Source organism: Antennarius striatus, chromosome 19, assembly GCF_040054535.1.
Source record: "Antennarius striatus isolate MH-2024 chromosome 19, ASM4005453v1, whole genome shotgun sequence".
NCBI classification, from domain to species: Eukaryota; Metazoa; Chordata; class Actinopteri; order Lophiiformes; family Antennariidae; genus Antennarius; species Antennarius striatus.
In genome coordinates, this window is record NC_090794.1 from 15,764,383 (window position 1) to 15,785,383 (window position 21,001).

At 40.1% G+C, this 21,001-nt stretch overlaps 3 protein-coding genes and 2 non-coding genes across 6 annotated transcripts in view; 1 reads left to right on the forward strand and 4 right to left on the reverse strand.

Annotated features, from left to right (window-relative positions):
- Window positions 1–2,444: 2,444 nt before the first annotated feature.
- Window positions 2,445–2,527, reverse strand: trnal-uaa (transfer RNA leucine (anticodon UAA)). The gene has a single exon. It is a non-coding gene; the product is annotated as a tRNA-Leu (tRNA).
- Window positions 2,528–4,863: 2,336 nt separating this feature from the next.
- trnal-caa (transfer RNA leucine (anticodon CAA)) lies at window positions 4,864–4,946 on the reverse strand. The gene has a single exon. It is a non-coding gene; the product is annotated as a tRNA-Leu (tRNA).
- Window positions 4,947–6,293: 1,347 nt separating this feature from the next.
- Window positions 6,294–8,483, reverse strand: LOC137613881 (syntaxin-11-like). The gene is made up of 2 exons (XM_068343336.1): window positions 8,383–8,483; window positions 6,294–7,201 (listed from the first exon to the last, which is right to left on the reverse strand). Exon 2 carries the CDS (start codon window positions 7,194–7,196, stop codon window positions 6,294–6,296), a length of 903 nt encoding a protein of 300 aa, XP_068199437.1. The 5' UTR covers window positions 7,197–7,201; window positions 8,383–8,483.
- Window positions 8,484–11,649: 3,166 nt separating this feature from the next.
- stx11b.1 (syntaxin 11b, tandem duplicate 1) lies at window positions 11,650–14,585 on the reverse strand. The gene is made up of 2 exons (XM_068342582.1): window positions 14,401–14,585; window positions 11,650–13,365 (listed from the first exon to the last, which is right to left on the reverse strand). Exon 2 carries the CDS (start codon window positions 13,356–13,358, stop codon window positions 12,462–12,464), a length of 897 nt encoding a protein of 298 aa, XP_068198683.1. The 5' UTR covers window positions 13,359–13,365; window positions 14,401–14,585; the 3' UTR covers window positions 11,650–12,461.
- A 4,665-nt stretch (window positions 14,586–19,250) lies between these two features.
- mthfd1l (methylenetetrahydrofolate dehydrogenase (NADP+ dependent) 1 like) overlaps window positions 19,251–21,001 on the forward strand; it is a 35,623-nt gene continuing 33,872 nt past the window's right edge. For both annotated transcript variants that reach the window (XM_068342739.1, XM_068342740.1), the window contains exons 1-2: window positions 19,251–19,681; window positions 20,830–20,914. In XM_068342739.1, the coding sequence (XP_068198840.1) occupies window positions 19,434–19,681; window positions 20,830–20,914 (333 nt within the window). In that variant the 5' untranslated portion in view covers window positions 19,251–19,433. The remainder of the gene's footprint in view (window positions 19,682–20,829; window positions 20,915–21,001) is intronic.

Sequence of the window (21,001 nt, forward strand, 5' to 3'; positions counted from 1 at the left end):
CTTTGCTGTGTAGAGACTATTTCCTGTGCAGCATGTGCTGTGGCCGTTCTCTCCCCCATTCTCTTCACCCTCTACACATCAGACTTCAAGCACAACTCTGATACATGCCACATACAGAAGTACTCCGATGACACTGCGATAGTGGCATGTATCCGGGAGGGTGATGAAGGGGGGTACAGGACATTGGTGGCTGACTTCGTGAAGTGGTGCCAACAGAACCAGCTCCAGCTCAACGTCTCCAAGACGAAGGAGATGGTGCTGGATTTCCGGCGGGCACCTCCCTCTCCACAGCCAGTGATCATCGAGGGCAGTGAGGTGGAGGTGGTAGAAAACTATAAGTACCTGGGACTGCAGCTAGACAGCAGACTGGACTGGTCACTCAACTCGGACTGTGTGTACAAGAAGGGGCAGAGCAGGATGTACTTCCTGAGGAGGCTGGTCTCCTTCAACATCTGTCCTAAGCTCCTTCTCATGTTCTATCAGTCCGTAGTCTCTAGTGTGCTGTCATACGCCATTGTGTGTTGGGGTGGGGGGGCCAGGAAAAGAGATATGGACCGTCTTAACAGACTCATCAGCAGAGCGGGCTCAGTGGTTGGGCTGAGCCTGGACTCTGTGGATACGCTTCTGAGGTCCTGCTTCGTGCCCCGTGACATCAGGGGGTACAATGACTCTCTCAGGAGGAGCGGGGGGGAGGTGGCGAGGTCAGCACGCGGTTGAATGGATTTAATTTAATTTTATACTGTTTATATTTTAATTTTATACTGTTTATATTTTAATTCAATACTGTTATATTTTTTAAATTTCATAGTTTATATTTAAATTTTATAGTGTTTATATTTTAGTTATAGTTTAGTATATAAGTCCTGTTAGTGCTGCATGTGTCTGTTAGTGTAGTGTATGTCTTGCGGTATGTCCTGTGATGTCAGTGTTTCTTTTTCTCCTGGTGTTTATCCAGTATTATTCATTATGTAATGCCTGAGCAGTGGATATATACCATTTCCTCTGGGATTAATAAAGTATCTATCTATCTATCTATCTATCTATCTATCTATCTATCTATCTATCTATCTATCTATCTATCTATCTATCCATCCATCCATCCATCCATCCATCCATCCATCCATCCATCCATCCATCCATCCATCCATCCATCCACCCACCCATTTATCTATCTATCTATCTATCTATCTATCTATCTATCTATCTATCTATCTATCTATCTATCTATCTATCTATCTATCTATCTATCTATCTATCTATCTATCTATCTATCTATCTATCTATCTATCTAACTATCTAACTATCTAATATCTATCTATCTAGATGAAGATTGCAGGTTATTCATAAGCAAAAAGAATAACCCTTACAGCGACTGACGGAGTAGAGGCCCACAGTGAGCCAGTGGTGGAATCAAGCCCAGACGGTACACGAAGGGCTTAGAGCGCCATCCTTTGGACCGATGATTCTACTCCTCGTTTGAGCAGACCGGTCAACTCCACAAAACAGTGTTAAACTAAGGACACCAAAAACTAATTCCATGGTGATGCTAATCAGCAGTATCTCTCAATAAAACAAATGGTTCCCTACTGTGAGCACGTGGAGGACTGATCTACCGCTCCGATTTACAGCTCAATTAGTGTACCATCAATACCAATTCATGGATATGTAACTCATAATCATTTCATACTAACTGATTGTCCAAAAAGAAATTTCAAACAAAACTGGTATAACGAAATAGTTTTCGTAAGTGGTAGGCACAGACTATATGAACAGAAACTGGCAGAAAAGAAAACATTGCAGTGCAATGATGGATAATTATGAAATATACATGATGAATGTCATTCAATAATATTGCATGTCTTTCTTCCATTTTAAGTTATGCTTCAGCATTGTTCACTGGAAACATCTTATAAACCCTCCCTCAATGAAGTATAGCTTGTGTCAAACAAAAGGTTTTCTCACGCAAAGCGATGAGGTGAGACAGGGTGATCGAGGCGATAACTGACTATGACTATAAACCAAAGTCAGCTCTCATATTTTACACCCACAATTTTGGTTTCTTTGAATGGTTGGAAAAGAAACTGATGTGGGATGTCGCAGCGGAAGGCTATTGGCTACAACTTCTGCTTTTTTTTTTAAGAGTGCAGCATTTTCTACAATTTTTTATAATCATCATTATTATTGTTGTTGTTTCATACGTCTTTTGGTCTCTGCTGTGAGGACCATTCATACATGAATGGTGCTTGCCTCTTCCTCTGCCTTGCCTCCGTTCCAATGTCGAAGGGTGCCGCCGACACCGAACATACACAACATATCCGAAAGTGACTAAACGGACAAACTTTTCATAGCTCACCCTACAGACTATCGTCAATAGAATCATTTTCTGTAGCGTTAGAGAAATTGTGTAGCAATACTAACACTCAAAACATATTTAAAAAATGATCTACCAGGAGTGGGGTTCGAACCCACGCGGACAAACGTCCATTGGATCTTAAGTCCAACGCCTTAACCACTCGGCCATCCTGGTGAATATAGGTAAAGCAGCATGCTTTACAATTTTTAAAGATACGTTCCATATTATTGAGACGATGCAAATGTATATGATATTTTAAGGGTATTGCTTCGTGACAAGTGAAACTATGGCGGTACAGTGGTTTCAGCAGCGAATGTGTTAAGTGACAGACTAAAGCGAGCGAACCGGCAAAGACGAGCTAACTACCCAACAAGCGGTCGAACGTAAAGTTCCGTTTTCATATAATCATTTCTATAACAGAGACAAGCATTCCAGTTTATTACCACCCGGACCCCCTGTAGCTATAACTATAGCTGTTGGTAGAAAGTTAGTTCTTGAAATAGCAGCTAATGAATTTAGCATCTCATGAATGTTAGCACGACTTAGAACCGGTTTAGCTACGAGCTGTAACAGTAGAATAACTATGGGCTGTAACTTCTTTCCTACTACCGCGTTCCAGGAGTCAAAGCGAACAAAGCGGTCTGACACCAACATCTGGAGTTACTGACAGAAAGTTATGTTCAAAATTCAAAAGTCCACAAAGAAAACCAGCTAGCGTCAAACAGGCTACTCCTGCCTGTTTGACGCAGGGCTTGAAGCTGGAACGTAGTACAGTACAAGGCTTGATTTATTTGGAAATACTGTATTTCAGTGGACGGAGTCTAATCAAGTTCGTGCTGCACTGGCGTCGTGGCTCAGAGTGTCCCCTGCCTCTTTCCTTTAAGTTCGCTGGGACAGGCTCCAGTAACCCCTGTGAACCACAAAAGCAGAAGAAACGATAATCAATCAATCAACTTTAATTTATATAGCGCTTATTCACATCTGAAGACATTTCAAAGCACTTTACAGATAGAAAGCCAACAATGACCTCCAGAGCAAGCATAAGCGACGGTGGCGGGGAAAAACTCATTGAGAAAGAAACTCCGGGCAGGACCCAGGCAGTACCCAGGACCCAGCAGGACCCAAACAGATAAGATGAATGAATGAATGAATCATATTGATTCTTGTTTGAATTGTGGGACTCCGGAGGCAGTTGACGGTTACAGGCAGGCCAGATGTGGTCCTGGAGGCAAGAACTGGGGTCTGGGAGCTCATGGACCAGGACTACTGGTCGAACTCAAGGAAATTCTGCCAAACCTTTTGGTGCCAGGAAAATTGACAGCGCTTGGGAGGTGCTGACTTCTACCTTACCAGGAGTGCGGTTCTAAACCACGCCGGAAATTTTAGTCCTTTAGAATTCCTTTGATCCAAATACCTTTAACCACTCGGCCATCCAGGCACCATTAACTACAACAGCACAATCGACATATTTTATATTTAATATTATTGAGATGACAGCGAGCAAACCTGCAAATATCATGCTAACTGACAACACAACAATTTAATTAACAAGCGGCCATATGTCAGGTTCCATCCGTCCCTCCGTACCCACTTCTTCTGCCGTTACCGGTCAGAGGACGAAGGAGCACAAGGTGAGATCAAAGGAGAATTAGTCCAAGCAGGAGGAGAGTAAACAAAGGAGAGAAAACTGTACATACATACTGTATATAGACTGTATTCATATAGTAAGCATGCATTATTTTGAATGGAGTTAATGAAAAAATCATAGGCTTTGGTTAATGATAAATGAATGTGGAATTCATATAAGATGTAGGGAGTTTTGTAGTATATAACACTGTATAATGTTTAGATGCTCTTTAATGAAAACTTGATGCATTTTATTATTGAAATATGTAGTCCTTTTGAATTCCTTTGGTTCAAATGTCCAAATTATGGTGGTTTAGCAGTTTCAGCAGCAAACGTGTTAAGTAACAGAGCGAGCAAACTGGCAAATGACATGCTAACTGACAACACAGCATTACAATCAACAAGCGGCTGAACGTCAGGTTCTGGTTTCATATAATCATATCTATACCAGAGACAAACATTCCAGTTTATTGCCCCAAAAACCCCTGTATCTATATCTGTAGCTGTTAACAGAAAGTTAGTTATTGAACTAGCAGCTAATGAATTTAGCATGTCCAGAGTCCGAACTGTTAGCACGACTTAGAACCAGTTTAGCTACAAGCTGTAACAGTAGAGTTAGAATGGGCTGTTACTTCTTTCCTACTACCGCGTTCCAGGAACCAAAGCAAATAAAGAGCTCTGAAAAGTACATCTGGAGTTACTTACAAAAAGTTATGTTCAAAATTCACAAAGAAAAGCACTGACTAGCCTTTATGGGTACTCCCGCCTGTTTGCGGGGGACTATCAAATAGTTTCAAGGAAATTCTGGGAAACCCTTCAGTGTCTCAGAAGAGAAAAGTGACAGTGCACCATTGTTTGTAATTAAATTTGGGTGGCACTGACCTTACCAGGAGTGGGGTTTGAACCCTCATAGACACATATCCATTTGATCTTGAGTCCAACGCCTTAACCACTCAGCCATCCTGGTACAGAACATTGCAGTAATACACTTGCAAAAAAACGAAGCTAACCTTCCCTATGAGCCCTAGGGATTCAGCTAACATTTTCACTGGTGGCATCACTGTGGTTAACAAACCTGTATTATTGTATTTGGTTCATTTTTATCACCATTGGATGTGAAACCTGTTTCCAAACACACACACACACACACACACACACACACACACACACACACACACACACACACACACACACACACACACACACACACACACACACCTATCAAACAGGCTCTGACTGCATTGGAGGAATTTGTGTAGCTGTTAACTTTCACACCTTCAGACACCTCACCAACCCCATCACATCATCCATCCTCTCTTGTGATTGTGGTGTGTGTTCGTCTACTGCAGAGGAGGCGACTGTATCCCTTGTTGGTGTAGTGTGACTAAAATACGGGCTCATCAGAAACACGTGTAATAATGTTCTGTCCTTCTGAAGTAATGTCTTCACAGTGTGGGGCGTGCCTTCCGTCATCTCTGTTTCCATGTTTGCATCTGTATCTATAAAATGTAGATTTTACACAAGAGTTATATTAGTTTTTCTTGGCTATTCTGTGAAATTGCAAACTTTTTGCTGTCAAGGAAATGGGTCACTGAGTGTGTGTGTGTGTGTGTGTGTGTGTGCGTGTGTGTGTGTGTGTGTGTTTCAGCTCCTGTGGTGATAAGTCATGTTCCTTTCATAAATGCCTCTGATACAGCTAGCCTGACCTTGCTCTCCAGAATCTGATCTCAGACTGCAGTAAGAGAGTTTTCTTCTCTCCTGAATGCGGCATTGGTCCAACACAGTATTTATAAAACTGTCTTTCTCATAACATCATATAGCTTATTTAAATCCCTTTCTGCAACCGTTCCTCCCAGTGATGTCCATTCCAACTCATCTTTCTTAACACTGACTAATCGCACATCTGCACCCTCATCCTTGGCTGCTCTATCCCCTACTATGTCTGTTCTCCCAAACATTCTTGACTCTCCGCCAGAACTTTCTCTATTTTCCATTTAGCACTTTCTATAACTTTAACTACTTTGTTTCTCATCAACTCCAATGCCATTTCCTTTCCTTCTTCTGAAATTGCATATTTCACTCTCATGGATGGATGTATGGACAACAAACAGATTTTTTTTTTAAAAACTACAACATTAAAAATTGATTGATTTAACATTATTTTAGGATGTGGGCTTCACTAGCACATACTCTCACCATCTATTGAACTGAAATGACTGCAAATGTATGAAATGAATGATGCGCATTGCATAATATAAAATATTTATTTCACCTTTCATTCAATGATCCATAAATTTTCTTCAAGTGGAAAGTCCTAAAAAGGTTGTTTCCGTCTCCAACAGGAAAGACAGGAACAACACTGCAGAAAAGGATTTTTCTTCTTATACTGTAAGGCTTTCTTGATATGAATGTTAATTTTTTCAACATATTCATCAGTCGCGCACACATTGGCTTCAATGTTATTGATAATATACCCCTGATCCTCCACCATCATGGCCATCTGGAGGAAAAGGTCATGCACCTCCTTCATCCTGACTTCTAGCTCCACCAGTTCCCTGTGTCGGCCTTTGATTTCACTCATTGCCCAGCGGGACGACCGTGCACCTTGGGTCTGCAGGCTCTGGGACAGCTCAGCCCAGCCCTCACCACCTTTGTGCACCATCACATCCAGCTGCTCATCAGTGATTTCAGTCCCAATGATCAAGGCCTGTCTCTGGATCCTTTCCCTACATATACTCCTCTGCAACTCCTCTGCATTGTTGTAGTCAGTCATGGTAGCGTGGAAGGCACGGGTAAGTGTGTCATGCTGAACCCGGGAAATGCGGCTAACAGCAGAGGTGGGACCCTCCCTCTCCTCTAGCTGTCTGCTCTCTGTACCCAGGGCATGAAGACGGGCATACAAGGCCTCCCCTCGTTGCTGAATCCCCTTGGCTATGGAGATAGACTCTTTTTTGAGGAGAGTGAGGCGCCGCACAGAGGTGCCAAAGCGTTCATTATGGGCGCTCAGACGCTCTACCTCTAGTTGGAGCATAGAGATCTCCTTGCGTATGGAGTGGGCTTCCCTCAAGATATTATCAATTGCTGAAGAGTTCTCAAACACTACTGCCTGCTGAGACAGAGTCAGCTTGTCTTCATCAAACTCAGGTCCATAGACCCCTGACTGAGAGTCCTCCTCCTCCTCACACATTGTCTTCAGCCTCTCCAGCATGTCCCGCATTCTGTCTGAGAAATCATAGGAAAACATGTCAGTTCATTACATCCTGCGAAGCAGTGATCTATAGTAATTGTCAGTGTTTGTGTGTTCATCTATCCGTCCGTCTGTCGGTCCAACAAATATCTTCACAACCATTGCAGATAGAAAGATGAAACAAAAAGCACATTACTTGGGTGGCAGAGGGGATGAAGATGAGATGATGACCTTGAGAAAACTAGGTCTAGTTCAAATTTCAACTTTCGTACACTCAGGAACCGGATACGATAGATTGATGAGGGAAAAGGCCAATGTAAGACCATAGATCAAAGTACCAGCTTTGACTTATGGTCTGAGATAGATCATGACAAATAGAATGCACCAGTTACATGTTGGATCATGGGTCTTTTATTAAATGACCCTGACCTATGAAAGTATGTCAGGGTAAAATTTTGAAATCAGGGATGTTGTAGGATGTTGCAGTCTCTGACTGCCTTGTCTCTAATTGACTTTGTTTTTAGACTGATGGATCAGTTACATGATGAAGAAATATGTAAAATGCATGGTACATTGTCCCTATGCTTAGAATATTAAATAATTTCTGTCATGCTGCTGACACAGTACGTAAACACTCCTTGCTACTTCCACAAGGGAAATTACACCATCTATCCAGGAGTCAGTACCATTAAAAACAATAGCTGGTCAGTTTACGGCAGTTTTCAGTATTTGGTGAGACGTAATGACAAAAGACGCTAGTTGGTGTGAATGTGTTTTTTTCACACCAGGAACAAGGAAGAAATACGTTGTTTTATTCTAAAAGAGAGATTATGGCTATACATAAGGCTGAATATCTGTCCCACAAGTTAAAATTACAATCACCTTGTAAAACTAATGCTGTAAAAATGTGTAAAACTGTGATGATTTCCCAAAATGTCTGCACTGATTCTTTCATCTAGTGTAAGAATGAACATAGCAAATCTATTTCCTCATACCACTTAAGAATAAAATCTTGCATTTTTTTCTACACATTCTTATGACATAAAGGTAGTAAATTAATCTTCTGAATGATTTTAGAATCAGTTACAGTATTCTTTCCCAGTCAAATAGCATTAACTAACTCCCATCATTTATCCAATTGTCTCCAGCTGCTGGTATTCATACATCGACAGAAAATAATTAGATATCATCAGCAATTATTTCAAGGATGTCTTACCTCTTAGGAATGGCTCTCACAAAACCAGGAATCAAGTCAAACTTCTGAAAGTGTCTCACGCTGATATCTTGTCTAAGACACATGAGAACACACCATTTTCCTGTGATGAAGCAAGACGTCTGCTGTGTGTTTGCCACCCCCTCCCAGGTGACGGACATGGACCTTCCCACTGCAGAAAACAATACTTCCTTGAAGTGAGATATTTTTTTGTGCATTTTCTTGTCGCTGGAGGAATCAGGAGACTGATTCCACTAAAAAAATAAAAATCTTCCTGACAAGTAATGCATCCGGACACATGTTCACAAGACGTAAGTGAGAAAACTCAAGGGATTAAACTCTTTGACAATGATTCATGGGAGTCATGCACTGCAACTTTCCATGTTTGTAAAGTGATGACACCTGTGTGTGTGGATATGTGTGTCTTTTGGGTGGATGATTCATGAGTCCCAGCCTATCTGTGTTAAAGCCAACTATACAGATCATGTAACTACAGAATGGGACTTGATGAGGCATCCACAGTGATCTGATCTGTGTGACTATTGATTTGTTAGGTGAATGTCAGGTAGAGGACTGTTGCTTTTCGTACCATCCTGTATGGCACAGACTCCTGGTGTTGAAACACATATGAATGAATGAATACTTTTTCATTTTGTACATGTGGAAGTAAGACAACAAAATAGACTGAACATAAACATAAAAACAAACAAGAGCATTGAAAGTAGACAGAGCAACAACAACAATAGGCATCGCTCCCACATGTCCAAAAAGGGGTAGGTTGAAGCATAAGCTTATTTAACCCTCGCCCTTCTCAACTACTTAATTAACAGTTATCTCAATCATTTTTGTCTAATAAATGATTGAGATAGCAAACATAAATTAAACATACATACTGTATTTACAAAAAAATAAGTACTGAAAATAAACTTAAATACATAAGTCATATATAACAACACCTGATTGTTAAAGCCCTTCTTCAATCCTGTACCTGTTGAAAACCATGTTTTTGTGCCACTTTTTTACTGGGTCATACTTGGACATCGCTTGAGCTCCACATTCAATCTGTTCCACAGCCTCACTCCACAAACAGAAACATTAAAACATTTAAACGTCCTTTGATATTTTAAATTTAGCTCCCCCCTCAGATTATAATACCCCATCTCTGTTAAAGAATATTCCCAGGAAGTAAAATGTTTTTTGCTTTATACATGACCTGTGCTGTTTAAAATTAACCAGGTCTATGAATTTTGATTTTTGATTTTTACATGAGCCTTCCCATTTATTTTGTTGTCAATTATTACCCCAAGAAATTTGTTTTCATGTACACTTTCAGTGTCAACCCCATCTACTTGTATCTGTGAAGGTGAGTTCTTATTACAATTTCCGAATAACTTAAATTTGGTTTTGCTTAAATTTCATGATAATTTGTTTCCGTCAAACCCAGGGCTTTGAACTGGTTCATGGAACGAAAATGAAAACTGGAAACTTTTGGTATTTTGGCAGGAATGAAAACGAAACCGAAAACTTTATATTATTTAATGTTCCGGAACAGAAAATAATTGTAAACCAGTTAATACTGGGGTTTTTTTCGTTCTTGAAAAAAAATATTGACCTCCTGTTTCACTTACAGATAGAAAGCCAACAATGCCTTCCAGAGCAAGCATAAGCGACGGTGGTGGGGAAAAACTCCCTCATTGAGGAAGATGATGAATATTCCCTCAACTTCACAAACTGTTTTCTGTTACTAAAATAACTAATCACCCAGTGTAGCGCTAACCCTCTGATCCCATATCGTTCCAATTTACTGATTAATATGTTATGGTTAATTGTGTCAAACGCCTTTTTAAGATCTGTGAATACCCCAACTGAATGCAATTTGTGATGTATTGCATTGGCAATCTCCTCAATGGATTCTGTTAATGCCAGTGCTGTTGAACTTTTTGCTCTGAATCCATGTTGACTGTCAGAAAGTATGTTATATTTTTTTATGAAGCTGTCTAATCTTTTGTTGAACAGTTTTTCTAACATTTTTGAAAATTGTGGAAGTAGAGAAAGAGGCCCTATCCCCAGTTTTATACAGAGGCACAACTTTAGCAGTTTTCATTTTGTTAGGAAATTTACTAGTTTTAAATGATAAGTTACAGATACATTTTAGAAGTTGTGAAATCCCCTAAGTATTTTTTTTTATCATTTTCATATCAATTTCATTTGAATCAGTAGATTTTTTGCATTTACATTTACTTACAATTTCTATTAATTCCTTTTCTTGCACTGCTGTGAGGAACATTGAACTGGGATTTCTCTTAGTCTATAAAGTTATTATTATACTCCTCAGACGACACTATTAGGAAATTTTCCTGCCAAATTTGGTCCAACATTTACAAAAAACTGTTAAAATTAGTTGACCACATCATTCATACTGTCCCTTCTAATGTTATTGTCAATAAAAAATTGAGAACAACTGTTGTTTTACATCATTTTTAATAATACTATTTAATATGTCCCATATGCCTTTAAAGTTGTTTTTATAATGTTTTACTGTAGTATTCCTTTCTACGTTCTTATAATATTAGTCAACAGATTTTAATATTTTTTACATTTATCTTCGGCTTCTTTTTTTGTTTAATGAATTCTTTATATAGTGTATTTTTCTTTTTACAGGCATTTTGTAATCCCTTTGTAATCCACTGTTGATTCTTATCCTTGTGTTTTTGTAATATTTTTTTACTGGACAATTTTGGTCACATGAATATTCCTAGGAAGCTTTGTAAGCATCATCAATGTCATTCTCATCATATACTGTTTCCCATGTTTTTGTGCAAGGAAACCATTCTTTTAAGCATTAACAGTTTCCTCTGTCCTCACTCGTCTGTATTTTAGATTTTCCTCTGGTTGACTTCTCAGGTGTTTGATGTTATAATCTATAAATACTGGTAAGTAGTCACTGATACAATTAATTGTCCGCTTACTGTATCAAGTTCATTGCTGAATATGTTATACATTGAAGTAGCACTGTGGAATGTGATTCTACTAGGTCTGGTGATTTTTGAATATAAACTCAAACTGCACATTAGAGTGATAAATTCTTCTGTCTTCTGATGGTTATTTGGATTGAGCAGATCAATAGAAAAGTCACCGCAGATGAAAATTATTTTCGATTAGTTTTTGAGAACATTTCCCATGTTTCAATACTAGAGCCCGGTGCTCTGCATATACAGCTATTACATTTTTGCCTTTTATAATGGTCAAAGAGGAATAAATACAGTCAGATAAAAAAGTTTAATACATCTCTTTATGTAAAATACACAAACCCATGAAGAAAGACTTCATACAGGTACAATCATACATATGGTCATAAAATTGGAGTGTAAAGTAACAGATTAGCATACATGCTCTGACTCCTCAGTTACTGCAGTCCTCCCTGAAGGTAAATGCTGTTAAAACAACAGAGAATTTAATCATGTGTAACGTAGATAGAAGAATTAGAAATAATTTCAATAATGATAATTAAAATTACTACAGTGCAGAAAACATGTACAATCTAATCAAGAATAACTTAACTGCTTAATCCTAATGTGTTTCCTTCAGCTGTCCATTTAAGACATAATTTAACCTTAGTCAGACACTACAACATATCTTTATTAGGCAACAATAGTTTGATTGACCTTGTGTATAACATTTCTTTAGCACATACTTCCTCAGTGGGAACAATTGCAGACAGCATGCCAACAAAACTAATCATGATTCCAATTACTCTGCAGTATTTTGAAAATGTTGTCAGTCATCACGTTGTGGTATTTGGTCAGTCCCTCCCATGTGGCATGTCAGCAGGGAATAAAAGCAAGAAAAACATTTTGGAATGCCATTTGTTATATGTCTGCGTCACCTAACACATGGAGGAGTCAATCTGATCTGAGATACCTGTCTCAAACCTGTCATACAAACAGGACAAACATAAATGTGTCACTTAAATAGAGTAAAAGTATTTTCCCTTCCATAACAATAACTTTAAACTGTGCTTCTCCTTCTATGGTCAGATCATGAGATATTTTGCCATCTCTGTATCATATTTGTCATCCAAGTTATTTGAAGCATGGGAAGCAGCCACAAAACATCTGTTTGAAGGGGTTCTTCCTGTCATGACGTTTGGCTCTACCTAGCTTGACAAGAGATTCCTGTAAGTGCTCGTCAGTTTTCTGAACGTTGGTTTGGATGGAGGTCAGCATTGTGCCCTGCTCCTCCACCAGCATCGCAATGTCAAGGAATATCTCATGGATGCTTTGGATGCGGGACTCCAGGTCCATCAACTCCTGGTGACGTTTCTCAATCTGGAACAGAGCTGACCGGACCGTTTTACTCTCAGCCATGATGTTGTCGGTGAAGATGTTACACTGACCTGCCTCAATCATCTCCTCAACCTCCTCTCCTGTCACATCACGCCCCACTATCTCCATTTGCCTCTGGATCTGAGCTTTACAGTTCTCCCGATGGCTCATCTCAGCCTCGTTGTAGTCAAACATGGCGTCGCGGAAACCATTGCTGAGACAGGCGTACTGGGTTCTGGCAATACGTGTGATAGCGGAATTTGAGCCATGCTCTTCCTCTAGCTTGCTGGTTGTGCCATCGAATTCCTTCAGGCGTGTCAGCACACCCTCAGCCCGAGCCTTTATATCGCCACCAATGGCGTTGGAGTCCCTTTTGATTGTGCTCATGGTGGTGACGCCCTGGAGCATGCGAGAGTTCTGCTCACGAAGCCGTTTGACCTCCAGGCGGATAAGCTGGACCTCTCTGCGAATATCTTGTGATTGGGTAAAGACCTCCTCCAGATCAGGGCTGTTGTCAAACACCACTGCTTCATGGGGCAACTCGTCCTCCAGGTCCACATTGCTGAAGGAGTCCGAGCCAACGGACTCGGCGTACTCCAGTGGCTCCACATGATTACTGGATATTTCTTGCAGGGTGATCAGTCTGTCCCTCATAGTTAGGCTGGAAAAAAAGTAAATGTTAGATTTTTTGCTGTGTATTTATCTTTCCTATCTCAAACCTGGTAAAGATGACTGGTGTAAAGAGCCATCATCCTGTTAGATTCACGCCGCATGGAAATGTCCTTTTTGCCATGGATGTCTCAAAACAACTAAATGTAGGATACAAGCTTTATAAACACACCCAGTGTTTCGGAGTCTTTTCCTCCTTCCTTCATTTCTTACCCACAGAACACCGGCCTAACTGGTTCTCCAGAGAATAGTTAAAGGTGTTGCTGCTCACCAAACTAGTTCTTTTAACTTGTGATCCAACATCTTTATCCAGCCAATCGATTTTACTTTGGAACTAGCTGGAGCCTGAGATTTTGCCGGTACCCACTATCAGATTTCAGAGAGTTTTAAATCTTGTATCCATGTCAAACTCAAAAGAAAGCATTTCCAATGTGATATATGGACAATAATGATAGAAAGCGTTTCAAAGCCTACTGGCCTACTGTTACCACACTTCAGGAACCTCATGTTGATGTGTTTTTATAGTTCTAGCTATAGATATTAAACGTGTATGTAATCAGAACAGGATTTAAACAATTTCTTCTTACATTAATGAACAAATAGGCTGAAATATGACGAACATTAAAACAGACAAATGTTCCAGTTCATCAGGTGTGAAATTATTCTATACTATTAAAATACACAAAGTATTTTAAGTTAATGATAGGGAGCATTCACCTTTATATAGCAGGTAACTACAATTCAGGTTTAAAGGTTTAAATACAGTGAATACATGACACAAATATTCATTAAATTACGTAAATTTATTGTGATGGCATTTTAACATGAAATTTTTGAAATTACATCTTATTTCGTTGTATTTATTTATATATAGAGAGAAATACTGTGCACACTTACTGAGTAGTTATTATATTATTAGGTATAATCACAGCAGAGACCGAATCAGTTTTTAGCTGAGCTACCAGACGCATGTTGGAATGTAAATTACTTAGTTTGAACAAAACTGAATGATGACAGGAACACTGACCTGCTTTGATTGGATCTCTGGGTTCGGTAAACTTTATCCTCTAACGCCAGGGAGCCTCAGCACCATGGTGTCTTTCTAAAGTTGACTGCTGCAGTAACAAAGGGCCTCACATACGTGATGCAGCTATCTTTAGACACTAAACTGACGCTCACCTAGACTTTTGTTAGGGTGACGTAGATTGCGCCACGCCACGGGAGCGAAGTGGCGTGTCACGAGGAATGAAACCCGGTCGGTTTGGCCTCCGCGATGACGCCGCATCTCTGGAGCGTCGATTGGTTGTACAAGGCGTGGGCAGCTGTATGTGTCAGGCAGGGACAAGTCAGTTCCGATGTGCAGGGATAAATTAATTCAGAAGCTTCAGGATGTCGGTTTTAACGGAGATCTGGACAGCGGCAGCGGGTCCGAGTCTTCACGGAGAAGGGCTTTCATTAAGTAGCTGCAACAGCAGAGAGGGTGTGGGGGCAAAATCTGTGTATTGTTTGCCTGTCTGCCCCCCCGTCTTATTTATTCTCTTCTCTTACACTTTTCATTGTATTTATTGATTTAATAATTTTTGAACTGAAACAATTTATATTTTTGTGTTAAAATATATTGTCTGTATTTGTTCATTTTCACATACAGTATATTAACCTCCTTTTTTCACTTTTATTAATTTGTTCATTTTTAAATGTATTTATTTCTGGGCTCTTACACTGAACAAAAATATTAACGCAACATTTTTGTTTTTGCTCCCATTTTCTATGAGCTGAACTCAAAAATCCAAAACATTTTCTACACACACAATGTTTGCAAATCTGTCTAAATCTGTGATAGCGAACACTTTTCCTTGCAGAGATAATCCATCTCACTTCACAGGTGCATATCAAGATGCTGATCAGCAGTGACGTGCGGTAAGGTTCATGGCTGGTGAGGCACTGATTTCATCATAGATTTACAAACACATGAACCTACACTGTAGCTTATTCAGCATTCGATTAGCAAAAGTGGGTTATTTTTAAAGTCTCAGAGCAGAATTATTTACACATACAAACTGTAACACACGAATAAGCCCATTTGATTAAAAAAATGTTACCTACATGTATGTTTATGTCACGTCCATGCGCAGCTCCTTCTGAACAAAAGTATCAAAAAAAAAATTGAGTTGAGGTAAATAATCCTCCATTTTTATACTAAGGCAAGTCGAGCGGAAAACAAATGAATGGCTGCACTTGACTCGCTGACTATTGATTGTAGTTTGCTGTCACCTCTGCAGCTGAGGAAGAGGAATCCTCGACCGAATCCTTGGGATCACCGCCCCCCACCATGAGGCACGAGTACTGCGTGCCTCACTTCTAGCTTTTACTCAGTCGTTTCAGGACCACCCAACACAAGAAAGACGTTACACACATACAGTTGTTGTCAAAAACACTGTACATTATAGACATTAGCTAAATTATGGAAATTTATTTCATATAGCAAACATGTTTGAACATCTTAATAGCGACATATAGAGAAATAGCATTATGGTCTCACAGTATAGCATTCCAGAACAGATAGTCGAGTCATTGTGCAATCCCAAAGCACTCAGGCTGGTGTCTCACCGCAGGTCTCTCAGTATTTCTGTGATAAATGTAAAAATTCAGCAATTTTGAGTAAAAATAACCTAAAATTGGTTATACAAAAAGTTATACAGAAAATGACTTTATAATACACATCACTGTATAAATATAACCGTTTATTCCATTTTTCATTTTTTTCTTTTAGTGCCCCTACCGCACGTCACAGCTGATCAGACAGCATGATTACTGGTGTGACTTAGACTGGCTTCAATAAAAGGCTGCTCTGAAATGTTCAGTTGTATCACACACCACAATTCCACAGATATCACAAGTTTTGAAGGAGCATGCAGTTGTGATGCTGACAGCAGGAATGTCCACCAGAGCTATTGCTTGTGAGTTGAATCTTCATTTCTCTTCCATAAGCCATCTCCAAAGGCGTTTCAGGGAATCTGGCAATACGTCCAACCAGCCTCACAACCGCAGACCACGTGCAGCCACACCAGCCCAGGACCTGCACATCCAGCAAGTTCACCTCCAAGATCGTCTGAGACCAGCCACTCAGACAGCGTCTGAAACGATCGGTTTGATAACCAAAGCATTTCTGCACAAACTGTCAGAAACTGTCTCAGGGAAGTTCATCTGCATGCTTGTCATCCTCATCGGATGACAAGCAACAGTTGACTGAAATTTGAAATGAAATCTAAATGTAACTTTTTTTGGTATTATTTGTTTCATTGCTGTCTTTTGTAACTATGGGAACATTTGTCTCAAACGTAATATTTCAAATAATAATTACTGCCTCTAATCTTGAAACATGTGTCCTACAACATTCACGCAACCCTGTTACCATAACCTTTGTAGCATGGTAGAAAAAGAAGAAAGCAGTGAGTCATCATCCAACAGTTCTCCAAAAGAATGTTTAGAGCAAAGTATATTCTCTCTTCTATTACTTATTTCCATAGGTAAGTTACGGTAGTCCTCTTCATCAGCAGTAGAAGCTAGCTTCTACTCCTGAGACAAAGCAAACATTAGTAAGGACCTGCAACCCTGTGACTGTGATATGAGTAAGGGTTTTACCTCCTCCAGACTTTAGAAACTATTGTACGTAATTCATTTCAACAATTTTCATTATCTCCCCACCCATATATTTGAAGAAGCTCACTTGAAAACCTCACAGTGTCACACTTTAACTCCATCCACTCAAGCGCCCAACCAATCACGGCGCATCTACCAAAAGGAGTCACGTGAACAAGAGCTCCTGAGAGCATTATGGAATTAAATAAACAGCTGTCACCACAAAAAATACTCTATTTTCTGTCTAATGTCCATTGACATATAATGTAAACACACTGTACACAAGAAAACAAACTTCCAGTGTTTACCCGGAAGTTCGGGCCGCTAACCAAGTTAGTGGCTAGTGGCTCCGTAAGTAAGAGACATTTGTCCATGTCTCTCACTTAGGGAGCCGTTTTGGCTTTGTCAAACATAGTGGATTATATTCTTTGATTGTAACGGACCTCACGTTGTCGTGTGGGGAACCCCGATGCTTTATTCACCAGGACTGAACTCCCGAAGCTGGCGTCTACCTTGATGGCCTGACCGTAACGCCAAAGCGGCCTTCGTCTTCGTCCGTCCCACACACATGGAGCCGTTACTGCTTCATCAGACACAGCAGCTTGTTTTCTTGTGACGGTGAAGAAAAAAAGAGAAAACAAAGTCTGATATTAATGGTTTATTTAGCAATTTCCACAGGTTTCTGCTAGTCTGAGATATAATTACTCTACATATTCTAAACACATTTCTGAATTTTACATTCTGAATTGTTTCCTTTTATTTCCTTATGGTGGTCCAAATTGATTAAGGTTGCAGCAACTACCTCAATGGGATGATTAACTTTACATAACTAAAACTCTATTCAGGCAATGAGTTTGAATACAGGGGACACTATATTACGTGAGATACTTTTTTTTCATACAGTAAGGACCACCACTGAGTGTTGCTAAAAAGCAGAGGCTACCAAGCCAAGTGTGATGCTGAGGTACAAAGGAGATGACTGTACTTACTGAAAGAAAGAGAGAAATGGAAAAAACGAAACAGGAAAGAAGTTGCTTCAAAAAGACCACAGTGACAGAGGACAGCGAGCCCAATGAAAAAAGTAGAGAGAGGCTCATAAGATGAGTGAAGCCAGCAGAAAGTTTCCTGAAGGGGTGATAACCCCTCCAATCCCCACAAGTCACACAAGAAATTCCGTTTTGGGCAGAGTATCCAGAATCTAGCTCCAGCTCTCAACCTGGGACTTCAAGGTAAACAATAAGGTTATTGAGTAATGTGAAGTAATATTTGTATAATATTGAACATTGACAAGAACATTATTTTACAAGTATTTTATATTGGTACCATAAAAGAGACAGTTACATTGTGATGTGTTGTAAATTACAACACATCACAATGTTAATTACAACTTGTAATTAAATCTCTATCCATGAAAACTCTGGAAGCGGATAAACCATCTGACTACCTTTCTAGACTTCTAACTTTAAATTCAGAATTCTGAGATTGAAGGTTTCTCAAAATTAAAAAAACCCCAAAACTTCTGACTTTGACGTCACATTAAAGTTACATTAAATTCTGCACTTCACCAAGTTAGGTATCAATGGGACTTAGATTACGCATGTAATACCGTCAGACCTCCTCGCCCCGTTGCTTCCTGCAATTACTGAAGCACATGAATGCGCGTGCTGGTAAAACCCAGCGGGTCTTCTGAGGACGTTGCTTTCAGGACCCTCTGATTTCTGAAGACTAAAGAATAAATACAACACACATGAATAACAAAATAGAAGACCCTGTTGTTTGGAAAATACAATGACTCCGGGATTAATAAAGTATCTATCTATCTATCTGAAGATGTTTTAACAAGGAAAGTGGCCAAACTTACCAACAGATATTTGGTTTAGTTTATTCAATACTAAACTTACTAGACAGCTTTGTCAAAATGTTGCCGAACAAAGATAGCAACATTCATGATCGTTACATCAAAAATATCACACGGTTGTTTTATATTTATTATTTGTGTGTAAACTTTTAAAGTCAGGTTTATTATTCTGTATAATGTATCGTATTTAACACACCTTTTCGGGGTTTTGAGTCCCTGAAAAACCTCATCAGACCCGTGCATTTGCATTTTGCACGCACAAAAAGCCTGGATATAGCAAAAATGCTAATGAAATCAAAACTCCTATACAAGATTTTTAATATTTTTTGACAAATTTATCAGAAGGTTCAATAAAACCTTCAGATTTTTTAGGGGTAATTTATCGCGCTTATTCCGAACCCGGAACAGTCAAACCTCCGACAGCCAGTAAAGCAGGCATAGTTCCATCTTGGTGTCGGCTGGCGCCACTTTAATTTTATTATAGTTGAAGCCATCTCGTTTGTGGAAAGGACCGAGGAGAAGCAAGGACAGGAACAACGGATTGTCTGCCACAAACTTTAAAGATGGCCATGAAGTTGTCTTTTGTTCGCAGTGCTTGTCGCAGCTTCCGGACGCCTCCAACTCGTCCGGGGAGCCGGCTCAGCGGTCTGTCCCGGGGATGCCCACCGGCTGGACCTGCCACCGCCCTGATGGTTCTCCGGACAGCCAGCGCCACCACCAGCGCTCCTGCCGGCACCGTCCCGAAGTTAGCCGTCAGCTTTGGGGAACAGAGCCGGAAGGCCGACGCCTTTGAATGCGACAGTTCTCTCAGGTAAGATATTAACATAAAAACGCTTGAAGTGACGACACCCGGCTGGTTGGTGCTTTTTCACAGTAAGGTGATATCCAGTGTGAATCTGGGTTTTACTGGTCATGGCAGCTGGCCGGTGTTGTTCTGACCAGCATCCAGCTCCACACGTGTTTCCAACACAATTAGAGGGACTCCACACAGATGGCGTAGCTTTACTCCGCTGTTACCAAACATAGTGTGACATTTAGTCTGAAATCATGTGAAACCGAACTGAAACCAAGTGTTAATGGAGTTTTCCTGTCACGCCATGGATCACGTCAACGTCACTGAATGTTGCACACAGCTTGTACTGTGTGATATGTGTCACGTGACAGGCTTTACTCTACGGTGTGTTTTACTACTGACCCGGTGATGGATTGGACACCTGGAGTCGGCTTTACACCAGGACTAGATATGGGTCAGTGTGTTAATTAGCTCCGCCCAGATATTGTCATGTGTACAGTAATTGGCTAATGGATCCAACTCTGCTTTAAGTTTTATTAGCTTCTGCATAACTAATCTCTTTAAGATCTATCGATTTACTAACCAGCAAGCAGGCTGAGTTTACAAGGGTTCTACTTCTTGCTTCTGGGGGCCAACTCCAAATCTACAGAACAATGGTCCTTACCTGGATGTTTACAGTAGCTGATGTTTACACTGCTGGTGAAAGTGGCAAAAATGTGATGTAGGTTTGGGGATATTTTGTTCATATATGGGGTTTTTTTAATGTGCAAACAACACAAATCACTTGGTTGATATGGATGCTCCCTTATTGTTGGTCCTAAATACACAGACACACACAGAATTCACTCACCTCCCACTCAGTTTTCTCACTTCAATATTTCCTCAGTCATGACTTCAAATATGCAGGATTACAGTAGAGACAACTGTGAGACATGAAGTTCAAATTCTATTTTGCCTTTGTGCCCTCAGCCCAAGATACTGACTGAACATCATCACACATGGGAGACATGGGCACCTGTACCATCGTATTCGTTTGAATAATAGTGGCATGTTCTTTAGTTAATCCACATGCTTTTCAGCGTGGGGTTGTGGTACAGATCAGATTTCTAGTGCCACACACTCCGTGTTTGATTGAACATTGCTGACAAGTATATGTTGTCTCACAGGGAAGTGGTTCAGAGCATCCAGGAGGCAATGCTGGAACTGCAGAGAAGGAGTCCAGCAATACAGCCACTGTTAGCCATTGTCCAGGTACTGGAAGCAAAAATACTTCACTGTTGTGTTGCACTCTTAGCACCATTCAGGGTGCTCGACCTTAATGTACTCATGCTGTGTATG